At 51.7% G+C, this 16034-nt stretch overlaps 1 protein-coding gene across 7 annotated transcripts in view; it reads right to left on the reverse strand.

The window, feature by feature from the left end:
- PFKFB3 (6-phosphofructo-2-kinase/fructose-2,6-biphosphatase 3) overlaps positions 1-11420 on the reverse strand; it is a 32925-nt gene extending 21505 nt beyond the window's left edge. For 3 of the 7 annotated variants that reach the window (XM_088531806.1, XM_088531800.1, XM_088531801.1), the window contains exon 1: positions 11372-11419. In XM_088531806.1, the coding sequence (XP_088387932.1) occupies positions 11372-11387 (16 nt within the window). In that variant the 5' untranslated portion in view covers positions 11388-11419. Of the gene's footprint in view, positions 1-11371 lie in introns of all 7 variants that reach the window. The other 4 variants (XM_088531804.1, XM_088531805.1, XM_088531803.1 and 1 more) reach the window with 2 other exon arrangements.
- Between the last annotated feature and the right edge of the window lie 4614 nt (positions 11421-16034).

Genomic DNA, 16034 nt, shown 5'->3' on the forward strand with positions numbered 1-16034 from the left:
TCTTCAAACTGTGGCTAATAGCCTTCAGGGAGCTCCAAAAGCAAGCTGGTTGAGGAAATATTGGTGTCACTGATGTCACCGGGAGTTTTGCAATAGATTTCAAGAAGGTTAGGAGTTTGGTCAAGAAGGTTAGGAGGGTTGTGTTTGGACATCCCCAGAGAGCAGAGAGGAGGATTATCTGGTCTGAAGGAGATGAAAAGTAATTCACGTCTCTGCAAGCCCTGCACTTCCATGTGTGTCCACCACTCTCTGTACGTGATTCGAGTTGCACCTCTGATGCCTGTATCTGTCTTGCCTAACCAGAAAATCAGAGATGCAACCGTTCATTGCTGCTCTTCCAACTCCACCTGACAGGCTGCCCTGGTCTCACAGAAACCACAGGGATGCCAATAGCATGTCCCCATGGTCGGTCGATGAGGCATGTCTTGTGGGACGCTGTCTGAGCAATTCAGCACTGGGCTTTGGAACTTCCCTGTAATTCTTGCAGAGAAAAGTCAGAAACAAGGTTCTGAGACCACAGTGTCTCCTGGAACGGGGACGTTTCTCAACATGGGCACGTCTGCAAGGATGTGTGTGCAATGGTTCCAAAAACTCCTGGCCTTACAAGACCAAATCACCCAACAAAGTGCCATGCCATGAAGATACCCAGCAACATGGGGTGGAGGAGGAAAGAGAGGTTTTTAGAAGTGGTATAGATGTGTAGCGTAGATGGCAAATAGGTGGAAGAGAGTGGGAATACTCCAGGCTTGGGAATCTGATACCATTTCTGCTTGAAGTAAGGTCTGGTTGCAACGACTGAAATCCTTGCTACTGAATTCGTACAATTTGAGGTGGTAATTCCCCAACATGATAAATTTGATTTTAGGTTATCTAGTCCCTAATTGCGATGCCACAATCACCTGACACAATCTGGTAAAAAAAAAAAAAAAAAGGCTACTGGTTTGAAAAAATATATAAATATATATATATTTATAGGGTTACTCTACCCCAGCAGAACCTGTGCCAGATCAGATATTACCTGACTAGCACCGAATTGGTGTGTGAAACCATCCTGCCTTCTCCATGCAGAGCTTCCAAAATGCAGGCACGTGCACCTGATCCCAATGCAGCTTGTGCTGCAGCAGGTCCAAAATTTGCACTAAGGAATTAACACCCCAGCCCTCCTCTGTCCGCAGTCCAGGGTTGTTTGGGTCATTTTAAAGGTGGTGCCCAATCTTTCAGGGTTGTTTTATTTTTCCCCAGTGTATTGGGAGCCCCCCAGGCCTCCCGTCTGGGTGTAGCTGATGTAGCAGAAGCGGAAATCACAGCCTGTTATTACCCTGGCCTTGGAACCTGGGGTGTTTCCCAATGCCTCATTTACACCTGCTTTTCCATTAAGTACCCAGATCGTTATCATTTCAGAGCATTAAATCCAACAATGGCAAAAGCTTCAGCTTCTCCTGCTGGGCCTGATTCACCCTGTGATGCAACAAGTGACAACCTTGGTGTTACCGTGGCGACCATCTAAATAACAGCCTGTGATGATGTCATTAGGCCAGTTACCCAGGACATGCAGGGGATGCTTGGAAGCAATGAAAGGGCCTGTGACAACACCAAGTGCTCTGCAAAGGTCTCGGTGAGCCTGGGGGCAGCTGGGGTAAGGGATGGAGAGGAGCGAGAGGAAGCCTCACCGAAGGGTTGAGGTTGGAAAGGACCCCAGGAGATCATCTCGTCCAACTCAAGCAGGGTCTCCTACAGCACGTTGGCACAGGATGGTGTCCAGCCTTGGTTTGTATTTCTGCTGACCAAGAGAGGAGGGGCTCAGACGCAGCACAGGTTAATCCTAGCCTAGGAAAAGGGATATATTTTTTATGCCTGCCATCAATCTCTTCTAATGTCGGTATGGCTCCTGACAGCAGTGCTTTAGATCAGGAGGTGGTAAAACCCACAGTATCTTGGGACCACGTGTACCATCTGGGCGCCTCCAAGATGCTGAGCAGTCACAACACTTCTGTTTAGGTATCTACATGAAGTTGGTCACCTTTGGCCACTTCTACAATCCATGGAAAGAAACAGGCACTTCCAGCGGGATTCGCCTGTGCTGTCATGGATGTTGGCTGTGGGCTAGCATCCGGGAAATATCCCTAGCCTGCCATGGAAGGAGACCTTAACACTATGTCCACCTCGGCGTGACACAAATCTCAGTGCATTCCAGCTGCCCGGTGAACTGAAACAAAATCCCTTGCTCCTGAAAACACGATCCGATGCAGCGAGAACGGGGAAATCATGGATGAGCGGTGGCGTTTTGAAAGCTCATACAGTGACACAACGCGCCGTACTGGTGATACCTCCGCGTGCTCCCGAGCACGTCGGCTGCATCAACAACCTGCTTGTCTCTGCTTCCTCACAGGGCTGGGACGACACGGGCAAGGGCAGATGAGGATTGCCCAACGCTATCCCACACAGCCCCAGTCAGGAAGAACCACTCCCAGCCACAACGCCACTTCTAGGCTTGAGCTGTGCCCTTCGTTGGCCTCTCAGGGCGTTCATCTCTCCATCCCGCTGGTGGAAACCGTAAGGCATCAAGACGTGATGTCCCAATGTCCTGACTCTCCTGCAGCGTGGTCTTACACTTTAGAGCTGCAGGGTCTGCTTTTAAGACATCTTGTGAAAGGGAACTGGAAGAGAAAGCTCCTAGTCAAGAGAAATGTGAAATAGGAAGGTCCACAACTACCAAAAAATGTCCAAGAACCAGCAAGCTGAGCTACCATGGTGAGATGGCAGAGACTCCTGAATTCTCCTGAGCAGGAGGCCTCTGCTCTACTCAGGATCTGCCCTTCACACTACAGATACATATCAAGCAGGTCTTTTTTAGATACGTGAGTCAGTCTGAGTTTCAGTATGTCTTGCTGGAGCTCCCTACAGTCAAAGCTGGCCTTTTGGATCTTATGTTTTTCCTAGGAACTCTTCTAACCAATTTTTGGAGCCAAATCACTAGAACCAAATCACACAGGCTGCAGGAATGCAGAAGTTAAGTAACCAGGTTTCCTTATCAGGATTCTCTTAAAACTTTTATGCAGATGAGGCAAAGATTTCCATGTATCTGATTCTTAGATGTTTTTAATTTGTGCATTTCATTTAATCTTTTCCATGCAACAGAGATGTGGCTGGAGAAAAAAAAAAGGTAAAATTGTGCAAGAATATGAACAATTTTGTTTCTTTATTTTTAATAATATTTTCCAATCAGACATGAAAGAAATACTAGTGGGAACTTTCTCTGGAATTCCAGGACAAGCTGAAACAAAGCGGGCAGCATGCTGCCAACATATTTTCTCAAATGCATTTGCATTTTCTAACCCACAATGACAAGCTGCTAGTGGCTCCTTGGGAAAAAAAAAAATCATCCCCAATGTTTACATTTCTGCCCTGGGGTTTAACAGCCAGCAGCAAAGCGGCGCGTTGGCAGTACGTGGCGTTCAGGTTGGGATCACGAGGGTAGACCTCGTGGATCAGCGCACCAGGGAGGAACCCGGTCTCCTCCCAGAGCGGCTGCTGTCACTTGACCTGAGAACCAGAGCCGTGAGTCAGTGACACAGGTGCCAGTAGACGTTGGCCATCTGACCAGGGTTTGTCCCCAACCCATAGGATGGAGTGGAGGGGACATCAGTCTTTTGGCTGCTGTCTCTCTGGCACTGCCACTGATGGAGGATTCACAGCACTTGCCCCAAAGGGGCTGCAATTTTGAGTCTCACTCCTCGAAGAAGCCCCAGGGGAGGTGGGCTCAGCCTACAGGTCCACCTCCATGGTGCCCGCGTGTCCATCTCCACTGGTGCTCCTCTGATTCCATGCTGAGATGCAGCGCGGATGGACGTGGGGCAGACCTCTGCCCTCACCCAAGCATTTTGCATTCAGGTGGAGTCAGTCATCAAAATTAAAACCACGGTGACTAACCCGCATGCCTGCAGGCATCGGCCACATCCCGCATTGCCTTTTCTTGTCCCAGCCGTTAGCCAGGGCCACCGCAAAGAGTTAACCCCACGGTGGCCAATGCGCCAGGTGGCCTTCATGGTGCGGACAGTGGCGGCACCACCAGGAAAGGCAGCCACAGCTTTCCCCAATCAGGCAGAACCCATGTGTTTAATTGGGAATATATATAAATATATGTGTGTTTGTGTGTATATATATATATATATATATTTTTTTTTTTTTTTGCAAAGGGGTTTGTGTTTCTGGATGGTCCCCAACGCAGCGGTGACACGGGGCAGCATCGTATGGGCCCTGGGGCTGCCCAAGCCGCTCAGTCTCAGCTTTGACCACATCCCCCTGCCAGAAATTCCTTGCTAAGCAGGGAGTTTAGCACCGAAATATCCCCTGTGGGGAGCGAAAGTATGTCAAAGACTCAGATTTCTGTCCCTGAGTGACCCGCTGGCATTGAAACCGGCTGCTCGGCGGGGTCAAACACTGGAAGCCCGAGATCGCTTTTAATAAACACAGATGATGACACCTCAGTCGCGTAGCCTCTACCCCCTGCTTTGGACAGGACAGCCCAGCGGTGCCTGCTGGTATTTTTAGGAGTGGAATAACTCAGCACTTGGGGCCAGCCCCCAGCCACGGGGCTGCCCAGGCTTCCTCGGGCACGAAACAGGAGACCGGCTCGTGCTCCCTGCCTCCGAGCCCATGCGCTAGACATGAGCAGGGCACGTTATCCGCCCCCACATCCCTGCGGAGAGATCAGGAGCCAGGTTTAGCACAGACAGCGGTGCCCAGCACCCTGCGGAGCTGCAAGACGCTCTTGCAGCCCGGGGCAGGGCTGCGCAGCCTTCCTTCCGTGCATGACCACATTGCACCGCGTTGCACCGTGTCACCCGCTTTGCAAAACACCGGCTCGCTCCAGGCTGGCGAGAAAAATTCCCTGCACCCCTGAGTGCAAATCGTGGGGGAAATGAGTTGTCCCGACCTGGCGCCGAAGGGGAGGACACCCGATTTCACTTCTTTCTGAGGCGCTTTGCAAAAGAAACCATCTCCGCGATGCCTCTGCCTTGTTTACAGCTGGGCCGTTCCCCGGCTTTCCTGGAAACCCTCCGCGGCGGAAGCAGCACCACGGGCCATAGCTGTTCCATGTCCCTTGCACGTGGCCACGGCGGGACGCCCGCGGGAGCCGGCGCCGACGGGGAGCCCCGCACACGCGAGCCGGGCGTGCATGGCCCGTGCCGCCGTCTCCGCTGCCGCATGCCGGCTTGGAGCGGACACCGGGAAAGAAATAAACAGGTTCATGCCTCTTGTATCGTCCCTTGCGCCAGGAAAACATGTTTGCGACTGAACTGTTTTGGCTCAGGGAAAACGTAGCTGTTTGCAAGGGTTTCGCCTTTCCGCGGCAGCTGGTTAACCCCATCCCTGCCATGTCCACCCCGGATGTCTCCGTTTCAGGGAGATGTTCCTCCAACCAGCTCTTAAAGCAAAGCCACCAGCCTGCCCTTGAATCACCTATTCCCAAGACAGGCTGGAATTCCAACCCCTCCTGGTTTCCAACTCTTTCCACCTGGAGTCTCGGCACCCTAGTCCTACTCCTAGGGCTTCATTTTGAGGTCCACATGACACCACTTTAAGGTCTCCAGGCATCGGGATGCACTTGGGGATGCTCCAGGAACAGCGGGTCATGACGGGCCAGTTGGTCCTTTCGACAGGACCTCAAAACAACCCGGAGCGACCCCTCACCGAGCTGGCCCCGGGCCGGGAAGAGCGGCCAGGAGAGAGCTGGCACCAGCCCCGAGGCCACCGAGCCGGCCACCGAACCCAGCAGCTCCGATCCCTTCTGCACTACAGCCACGGTCATCACGTCAGAGTGAAAGAGCTAAGGGCAGATATAAAAAGAAAAGCCATAAAAATGAAGCAGCTGGAGCTCCTGCTTAGGACAGTGGCCTGGGAGCCAGGAAATTCCTGCAACAAAGTGCTCCACCTCCCCGTGCCTCAGTTTCCCCTGCCTCATACAATAGAGTTAATCTGCCAGAGCAGAGAAAAGAAGGAGAAGAGAAGGAGAAGAGAGGGAGATGGGAAGGAGAAGGGAAAAACAGGGATTAACAAGGGCAGATCAAAATCAATATCAGCAACCCAATATGAATCAGCAACATGATGCCAACACACACACACAAAATCATAGACTGCAAAAAAAAAAAAAAAAAAAAAAAAAAAAGGAAAGCCTGAAAGCCTCATTCCAGGATGTTTTAGCACTACTTAAATGCAGGAGGTCATATTTTCTGGCCCAGCCAGTGCTGGCTGCTCAGCACTGAGGAAGGACATGTCTCGCTGTGGGCCCCACACTTTTTGGGGGAGCTCAAACTCGGGACAGCCCAGAGGAGGGTAACTGCAGGGCTGTTTCCACGCTGGGCTTCATGGGAGAGCACAAAATAAGGGAGGATTCTGGTTGCAGCATGTTGGGAAAGCACAAGAACGGCTTTCTGTCCAAAGAAACAGAAAAAAAAGGGTGTTACAAAGAAAACGCTATCTTGACAGCCTTATACCCAGCAAGGAAGATTCTGAGTGGGTATAGGAAACGTATAGGGAAAGCTGGGGCCTATACAGCGCTGGCGGGGGCAGCGTGCGTGCGTGTGCCGGCGCGCGTACACGCACCGGGTGAGCAGCGGTGACACCTTGCCAGCTGCTGGCTTGGAAATCCGCCCACGCAGCTCCACGAAAATCCCGTGGTCATCTGATTTTGCGGCAGCGCCTCCGGAGCTGGGCTCCTGCAGAGCCGGCGCGTTGGTGCTTCCCTTCTCGCGGCTCTACTTGGTTGGGGGAATCATCAGAAGCAAGTTGCTTATCTGGATTTCCACCTATTCTGCAGCAGCCGGGGTCTCTCATGGAGAAGAACCTGTTGCTTCTGGGTCTGTGTTTTGTGTAGGCCAAGTGATGATGATTCCAGAAAGTTCCTTCTCCAAGAAAAGTAATGGAGATGGAACTGCAAGTTTGCAGTTGGGCCCAAGCACCAAATCAAAGTAGGGCCAACAGGAAGGAGGCCAAGGGAATAAGACCAACCCGGAGAACCAGAAAGGCTCTGGAGTTCGTTCGTGACAAGATTCATTTCTCAATAGTCTCGGGTGTGTTAGGAAAGGGTTATGCATGGCAGTCACCTTGGCCACATGGGCTTCTGATGGTGAGAAGATCTAGGGAAGGCACCTGAGATGGTTCGGAGCCAAGCTGAGAAGTGACCTGCAGTAAACCAGTGGTGTGATCTGTGCCCTGGTGTGAAGCTCAGGCTCATGCTAGTGTGTGGGCTCATCTGTGGAGGGATGACCTGTTCTAGCTCGCACGGACCAAGCCCTGGCAGCTTGGCTCCTCCTAAAGAACATGGATGCTGAGCCTGGTCTTCAGACAGCACGGTGAAGAGAAAACACACGGGTTGTGCTCGTGCCTGCTTGCCATGTAAACCCAGCACACAAGAGCCCTCAGACCCTTCAGAAGCACCTCCATGGTCCCGTCACCAGGCTGGACCCGGAGTGCAGATGTCCCCTGGTAGCTCCCTGCTCCCCACTTCGGTTGTCCTTATCCATCAGGGCTGCAAGGCTTTCTTGGAAAGCCAGAAAACAGCCAAAAGTGATAAACTTATCGCTTTCAGCATCAAAAAAATCCACAAAAAGGCAAATCTCTCCCTTTAGCCTGAATCACCCTGAAAAGACAGGTAGTTTCCAGCAGGGAATATGATAATCTCTTGATATCCTGGCTTACAGGAAGCACTTGCAGCAGAACCAAGAGCACCGAGACGTGGCACGGCCGTGCCCTTTCCCTTCACACGCTGGTGCAAAAAGCACCTGCTGACAAATAGCCAAGCCACCCTGACTGCAGCAGGCAGGAACGGGGCCAAAGGCACCACGGCTGCCGCGAACGGAGGGTGAGAAGGTCTAACAAGGAGCCACATTGCGGCGGGGCAGGTCTGTTTGGCTGCTCCTCCCTGTGCGCGGCTGGAAGTCGGTGACAGAAGCTGCCTCCGCAACAGTATTTGCTTAGGGGAAGCTCAGGGATGCTTGGCAGCTGCTGACATCTCAGCTGAGCACAGCTAGCTTGAAGAAAGCTGCCTGTGAGGAGCTACGTGCCTGTTTTCCATTGGACACCTCATGGCAGAGGACTAAGGAAGGCGAGAGGAATCTCACCCCAAGTGATAGATGCAAGGGCACAAAGCAGGTCACTCTGCAGCCCAGGAAGAGGTGTTTGATCTACCTCTTCAGCAGCAACCACCAGGCAAAGCTTCATTTCCCACCACCAGCCTGGAAGAGAAAGGCCAAAGCTCCGTTTTCAACCACATGCAACAGCACGGACCCATCCACGAAGCCCCAGAACAACAGTAGGTGCTTTGTCCCAGGTCCCTTTTTCCTCATTCACTCCTGCAAGCTGTGGTCTCCTCCAGAGACCCGAGTCCTTGCATTGCAGGACAGTGACAGGCAGCAGCCGCTCTGCGTAGCATGGGTGCTTCCCAAATACACATTCAGCACCGAAGCCTGGGGAAGGAGCAGCAAAGCAAACAGTGCAGATAGGCAAGTCCGGGCTTCTTGTCTCCACCTTGTTGCGAGCTCTTCCCATTTACCCCTCAAAGACACCGTGCCCATCTAAGTTCAATGGCCACAGGTTTTGCCTGGGGTGACACTGGTGTCACAACACCCCTGTGCATTTCCATGTCAGCAGAGCCCCTTTGCAGCAACATGGCACGCACCACCACTTCTCCAAACAGCAGCCTGTGTCCTTGCAGACCCACCAGCACTCCAGGGACCTTGATGCTGCTCAGCTGTCCCGGAGAAGACCATTAACCAGCAAAATTAACACCAGACAGGCCCAAATCTGCCCCTCTCACTTCTCAGCACCTGGAGGTCCCTTTCTTGCCCAGCGCAAGGCAGGTGTCATCATGCAGCTCAGACACACTCACCTGATCAGCAGTGATCCAAACTTCACCTATCCAAGGGTTCACATCCAACCTATGCCTTCATATATACTCAGGTACTTGACCCTGTTCTCATGCCTTTTTTTTTTTTTTTTTTTTCACCTGGGATGCACCTTGATCATTCATGCCCTTTCTAACTTGATAATTGCTGCATCATACCCTGGGGAGCCAATTGCCATGGGCATCACATTGCAGTCTTTGCTCTGTGGTTTTCAGCATTATCTCCAGGTCCTCCCCAGCCCACAGGACCACAAAAGGGCTGGTAATAGGTTTTCACTCGTCGTCTGACAGATGACAAACATCCTGTTCTCTGACAATAAATATTTTGGCTGCTTATCACCTGTAATCTCCCTGTCTTCCTCCTGTCAGACGCTTGGCTGCAGTAATTAAACTATATGTTTCAGGCTGGGCTAAGGGTGTTTTAGGTGCAAAGTTGACAGTGTTTCCCATCTGCAAAGCTGCATCCACGGCTGGGGCTTTGCCAGAGTAATGACATTACTCAGAAAACAGGACTTTCTCCCAGCTGATGCTGTAAGAAACTAATTCTTGTCCAGAGCCTGGTAGTTTTGGCCGCCCTGCAGCATCCCTGCTAGAAATGTGTAATTGTTTAATGTCTTCAACTGCAAAATGTACTTGAGGTTGGCTAAACAGCAGCAGTTTCACAGATGTGAAGGTTAGATCCTGGGGCAACACAGCTGGCTACTATGCCTGGAGAGAAAGGATGCAGAACAGAGCCAAAATGCTGAGGAGTTATTGCGGACTCATTAGGAAGACCTGGGATGCCAAAGCAATGCATGGTGCCAGCAGCCCTAGAATGGAGGTTGTCTGCATTTACCCCCGGGATACTCTGTTTCTACGCACAGGGCTCTGCAAAGACAGCTCAGGTCCTCAGAAAACCATGTCCCCAGATCTCCTCGTGCCTCTGGCTACCTGAGCTTTCCAGAGCATCAGGAAGAATGTCCTCCTTGCACCCCACATCAAGATGGTGCTTAGGAAGCCCTGGGGGATGCTGCTCCAGGGGCACCGTTTCACAGAGCCGCTTAGCTCGGCGGCGACACCGTGGGAGGAGAGGGCAATTCAGGGCCAGGCCTTGCAGAGGCCCTGCACACCACCTTGCAGAGGTTACACACACAAGGTGAAGCTCTCTGAGGCCTGTTCTAGTTCCTTTTCTAAGGCATACAGGATCCAGCTGCAAGAAGAAGGGATCCTTGAGGGAGCTCAGCATGCACACACAAGTGATGGGCAACACCCATCCATGTTGGCCACCATGCCATGTTGGACCTCCCCAGGCCTTCTTGGAGGAGTTGCAATCGATGCAGAGAGCTCCTGGAAGCTGTTCCCTCCTGTGACTGCTCTGGCATTTCGGATGGACTTCTAGAGGAGGTCCCAGCAGCTACAGGGCTGGATTGCCAGCAGCATGGCCAGAAGAATCTGCAGATCAGCTCTACCCTGGGTATCTAGAGCTGATGCCAGAAGCAGCGTGGGTCTATGCCAGAACAACCAGGTCCTCCCAGTTTCAGTAGTGCTGGGCAGGACTACACGGCGATACATCCTCGTATCATCTCGTTCCAAGTGATGGAGACCTGACCATCGTTTCTACTATTTGGGATCACTGCCGAGAGGGAAATGTGGTCATGCCCCCTCAGTGAGGCCCTCCCCTTGCTCTCCGTGCTCAGTGCCAAGGGTTTAGTAAAAAGCACGGCACTTTCTGCTTTCCTCCCTCTCCCCCGCCTCGTAGCATCTGTCCTGCTGCTCTGAATGAATCCACTTATCGCCTAAAATTAAATCAAGACCTGCAGCCCGCAGGGCTGTCAAGATGCAAGGGTGTGAAGTGCATCAGGCTTCACTGAGCCTTAAAAAGCAACACACATCTCCCTGCCTAACTTCCTGGGACCTGTGAAAATAACTCCAGGCAATGGGCCACCCATCCAACCCATCACAAACTCGGAGAGCAGCTCCGGTCCGACGCCTTGGAGATTTGTTCCCTCATGCACCTTTTTTTTTTCTCCTGGGGTAGCACCCAAGACAACGTGCCCACCTCCTTCCGACCTTGATCAACACCACGAGCATCCCGCCCTGCTCTCCACCGTAACCTGCACTGCGATATCCCGCTGGGATGCGGAGCCCAGGAGGTCACACCACGGCCTCTGCTTTGCTGTGACCTGGGGAGGATGGAGGCAACTGCTCCATCCACCCAGGGGTACGACAGGAGATGTGGGGGAAAGGGAGATGTTTTGGAGGTAGCACTGCAGATCAGAGAGCACCCTGAAGCCAGAGGACTGCCCCAGAGCGAGACATTCCCGCATGCCCTTGTTCTCTCCCTGCAGAGCCCTAATCCCGACAATCTGAGCTCCGCCGGACACAGCCGAGCATCCGCAACGCGATGGACGCCCCGCTAGCACCGAAACCTTCCGTTTTCCCTCTCATCCAACCCCAAAACGGCTCTTCCCCCCCCAAAACGCCTACCTTTGCGGAACGGCATGGGGTGGGGGCTGGGCTGCGCTCGGACGCCGGGGCTCCTCGCTCCGCACTCCCCTCCCGGGGCTGCTCTTTTCCTCCCCTCCTCCTCCTCCTTCTTTAGAAGGAAACGGACGTATTTGGGCAAAGCCCGGCAGAAATCGGCGTCATTCGGAGGCCGGCGCTGCCCAGAGGAGGAAGTTCTTTTGGTTTCGGCAGGTTTTAACCCTTTGCCTCCCGGCGGCGGCCGCGGTGGCAGAGATGGAAGAGGGACATGGCGGGTGGCCTTGGTGTGGCACTGGGGACTCGGGTTTGCTTTGTGTTTTTGCAGTGTCAGGACCAGGAAAGCGCTGGGTTGGCATCTCCTTCTGTTCTGGTTCCTTCACTGCCCTTCTGGAGGTACCAAGAGACACCAGCTTGGAGCTGGTTCAGGAGAAACCCTGGAAGCTCTTCAGGCCTGGACCTGCTCCTTCCATCCCAGGGGTGATACCAGGATGGGAGCTCTCCCTTCAATCTGCCTTTGGTCACATGACTGCAGAGCTGCTCCTGCCTTCTAGAACCACCAAGACCTTCAGCAAACCATGACCTCGGTAATGACCATGGGGTATAAGGCCTCCTTGCTGTGCGGAAAATCTCGCTGTCAAGAGCTGAATGTCCCAAAAGGAGATAGAGAAGTCCTAAAACTTTATTTGAATAAAGGGAGGGTCCACTGGGCATATCGCTGTGGGGTCTCTCAAATTGCTGGAGGACGCAGCCCCCTTTTATCCTAATTTCCCGACCGAGGGACGCCCTCTCCTTTTCCCCATTGGCCAAGGCACTCAGAAGTTACAGCCTTCCCGGCCCGCCTACACCGAACTCCTGCCTCCTGCCATCTGTTCTCACCTAAGGCCACCTGACTCCTTTGTCCCCCTTGCTGAAGGATGTGGGGAAATTCCCCTATTTCCCTCCTTTGTAACGGCCCCCATCTCCTTGCAGATGGCTCTTTTTGTCCCAGTCGCTCATGGCTCCATTCAGTCTCCCCTCCCTTTGTCCTGCTCTTCAGACAGACTGTGGGGAAATCCCCTTATTGATGAATACATAAACTTGAGCATTCCGCTCATTGCCCATCTTCTGCAGGCCCCATTCCATCAGGAGGGTTCTTCATCTGCTCCGGAACTGAGCCTGCTTCGCCTCTCTCAAAGAAACCTATATAAGTCAGTGGCTGAGAAGCATTCCCACAAGTTGCTTCCCAGCTCTTAGGGAAGTTGTAGCCTTCTACCCCGGTCATGGGATGTCTCTAAAAGCCCCCTATTTGGGGACTTAACAACTACTCTTGACTTTGAGTCAACCCCTGTGGAGAAAAGGCCCTTTAGGAGGTTCAGGAGTCCTCCTGGCAAGTGGCACCTGCAGCGAGTTTCTGTCCAGTTTTAGGCTGGAGGTAGGACACCTTGGGGCTGGGGGTCAAAAGATCTCTGCACAGGCAAATCGGGCAGGTGACCATTTGACTGAGGCAAATCATCAAAAAATTGAGTTTTCCCAATTTTACTAGACTTTTTGGCTATCTTTGACTTTTTTTAGGCTAAGGAGGTTCAAGACAACAGTGCCACCACTGTCCATAGCCAAGCAGGTAAAGGACAGTCCTCCTTGACTCCTAGGCCTATTGCTCTGCAGGAGCCTAACACGGCATCCCTGGGCATCCTAGGTCCTCAAGGAGCACCAGGAGAAAATATAATATCACTGGACTGATAAAACATCTTTTTCCTCCGATTTTTGGCCTCCTTCCCTCTGTCTAACACCCAGCAGCTCTGTCTATTCACCCCAGGCAAGAATGGTCTAAGTCACTGCTGTGTTCAGTGCTACGGATGCAGTTGCTTAAAATGATTAGTTTCCAAATCTCTTAAAAAAAAAAAAAAACTCTAAATGGATTTTCACAGTTGTATTGCCCAGGATAAAAGCTGATCTGCAATTCATCCCTTTATGGGTATTCATGTGCTTCCAAGGCTTGACAAAAGGCGTATAACAGGATGGCTAGATCTAAGAAGGGACACCACAGCCATCAAATTCCATGTTTGGATGCTCACATACAAATACGTGTCCCCTTGGATGCTCACATACAAATACATGTCCCCTAACCTCCCACTCGCTGTCCATGTGGCCTGGAGGATGCTTAGCCCCTTGGCTGCTTTTCTCTTTGGCCTTACTCTCCTCCGGACACCAGCGGTTCAGCTCCAGAAACATCCCAGTGGGAGCATCTCAGGGCTCACCCAAGGCAGACGGAGTTGACACCAGGAGGTCGAGGTTTCCAAGAAACCTTAATGTGGGTTCAGACCTCTCGTGGGCATTGAATTCAGCCACCCACCTCCACCTTGCAGGAGGGCAAGCACAGAGGTTTGGCAATTCCCTTAGCCAACACAGTGTGAAGGATGAGGAAGCCTGGGAGAGCATCCAGCCCCATGGGAGTGGAGCAGATGGAGGGCTGCTCCGGCACCAGTTTGGGGATTTAAGAGACACCTGCTGAGCAGGGGTGCAGGCTGAAGCACTGACTGCTCCTGCACCCCAATTACCCAGGACCCAGCTGCTATTCTAGGGAGAGGCTTAAACTAAGTCTATTATTGGATCTGGTCCCTAAGAAATCATCCTAAAACTATGAGAGCTCTGCACTTTTGTGCTTTGAGCTAGAAGGACCTCAGAAGAAAATAAGTCTTTTTTTTTTTTTTTTTTTTTTTTTAAATTCCCCAGGGGACTTCTTATTGGCTGCTCCAAACTGGACTGAGCTACAGAATATTTTAAATGTGTTTTGCTGTCAAAGTGACACGATGCTGCTCAGGATGTATTTACTGAATGCATCCATTCACCATCCACCTCAACGCTGTAGGTACCAAAGCCAGTACCAGGGTAGCCCTGGGCAGTGGGAGATGGTGGGACATGTCCCAGCTGAGCAGAGATACCACCATTATCCCATCCCATGCCAAAAACCCCCACACAGTGCACACGTGCATCCATCACACAGGTGCATCTGAGGGCAGCAAGGACAGGGACCATCCCTGGTCCCCAGGTGTCCACTCCTCATAACTGCCTCACCTTGAGGAGATCTATCCTTCTTGAGACACCCTGATGCTCTCCTCCTCTTTTTGCCCTTCGGCAATTTTGAGAAAATGCCTTACAAGCTGCAGTCATGGATAGCGTAGGAGTTGGATCGTGTTGTTGCCGAGTTCCCCATATTAGATGCTAATATTTGCCCACAGAAAGTGCCTCGGGCATCTAAGTGGTGCCAGTTAAAATAAACAGGGGAGACTAGAAACAGCGCACGGTCTTGGGCGCCAACTCTTTAATCCTTCTTTAATCCTTCATCCTCTGTTCAATGACACTTCTGTGGGAGAATCTCAAAAAAAAAAAAAAAGAGCATTAAAGTAATAATAAGCATTCAGCTGGTCCCTGCAATGGACTTAAGTTTAGCCTAAATGAAATACAGCTCAGGGAAGGAAGGTGCTCCTGGCTGAACATCAAGCCATGCTGCCCAGGCAGAAGGCGGCTGGTGGATCAACATCTCTTCGGGTTTTTAGGAACAGGTTAGACAAACGGGGTGGGAAGAGGTTAGCCTGAGCTGCCTCAGGGCTGAGGGATGGTCTAGATGGTTTCTTGAGCTCTTTGCAGTGTTAGTTTCCACGCCACAAATGCACATGGAACAGGGATGCTTCCTAGCATCAAGGCCTGTAGAAAGTTGTCGCTGCAGGGGTGAACAAAATGAGTTAATGACCATTAATATTTAGGGGGGATTGTTTAGTTAAGACTAACCCAGTGAGCAGGCAGTGGCCTTTTATCTTTGCAGCAGGTTTAGAACCTTGTTTAGGCTGAGATGCTGTGCTAGCAGCCAGGGCTGAGGAAGAGCTGTGGTTCAGGAAGGATGTACAGGCACAGGGAGCAGAGCCTCCTAGGACCCACAATGAAAAGAGACACTGGTGAAAGCTTTGCACACTGAAAACTAGCCAGGGTTTCACCAGCAACATGACAGCAGGCATTGAGCAGCTTGAAAAGCTTCATTCTTCAAAACTGACATCTGGGAAAGGCACCATGTATGCGACATCCCATCAAGGGGATGCCATGCCAAGCTAGGACCTCCAAGGCCTTGCACAAGGGAAGGAGATGAGCTTCATCCATAATCCCAGAAAAGTCTTTGCGCAATCCATCTTGCATTGGATCAGTAAGTTGGCCCAGCCAGGCTTTCTATCAAAGGGCAGGGAGGAGTGCAGAAGTCTTCACCTCTTCCCTGGCTATACAACAGGGAATGGTTTTATATCAGTGATTGCTCAGCCAGGAAATCACTGTTAAACTGATCTCACCTGCAGCCAGGCACACGGTAAGATAACACAGGGCAACAACCCGTTGGCCAAGGACAACAGAGCTTTTCCTGGGCACAAGCCAAGCAGCCGCTTCAGCTTCAGAGAGCAGTCGTGGGAATCGCCTTTGCTCCCAGCTCTGTACCCTACAGACAAATAAGAACACGAGCTGCTCATTTAAAATATTTATAACACTTTAAACTGCTTGTGTTTGCTGACACCAAACCAAGAGAGATGAGTGTGCTCATAGTTGCTGGATGCATCACAGAATGTGCTTGCATGATGGATTATGCTTACATATTCCTGTTTTACCCAGTTCTGTTTCATCCTTAAGATAAGATGTCTGAGGCTTTCGG

The sequence above is a fragment of the Tinamus guttatus genome, unplaced genomic scaffold (assembly GCF_059628265.1).
Source record: "Tinamus guttatus ecotype Peru unplaced genomic scaffold, ASM5962826v1 Tinamus_guttatus_pri_ptg000434l, whole genome shotgun sequence".
NCBI classification, from domain to species: Eukaryota; Metazoa; Chordata; class Aves; order Tinamiformes; family Tinamidae; genus Tinamus; species Tinamus guttatus.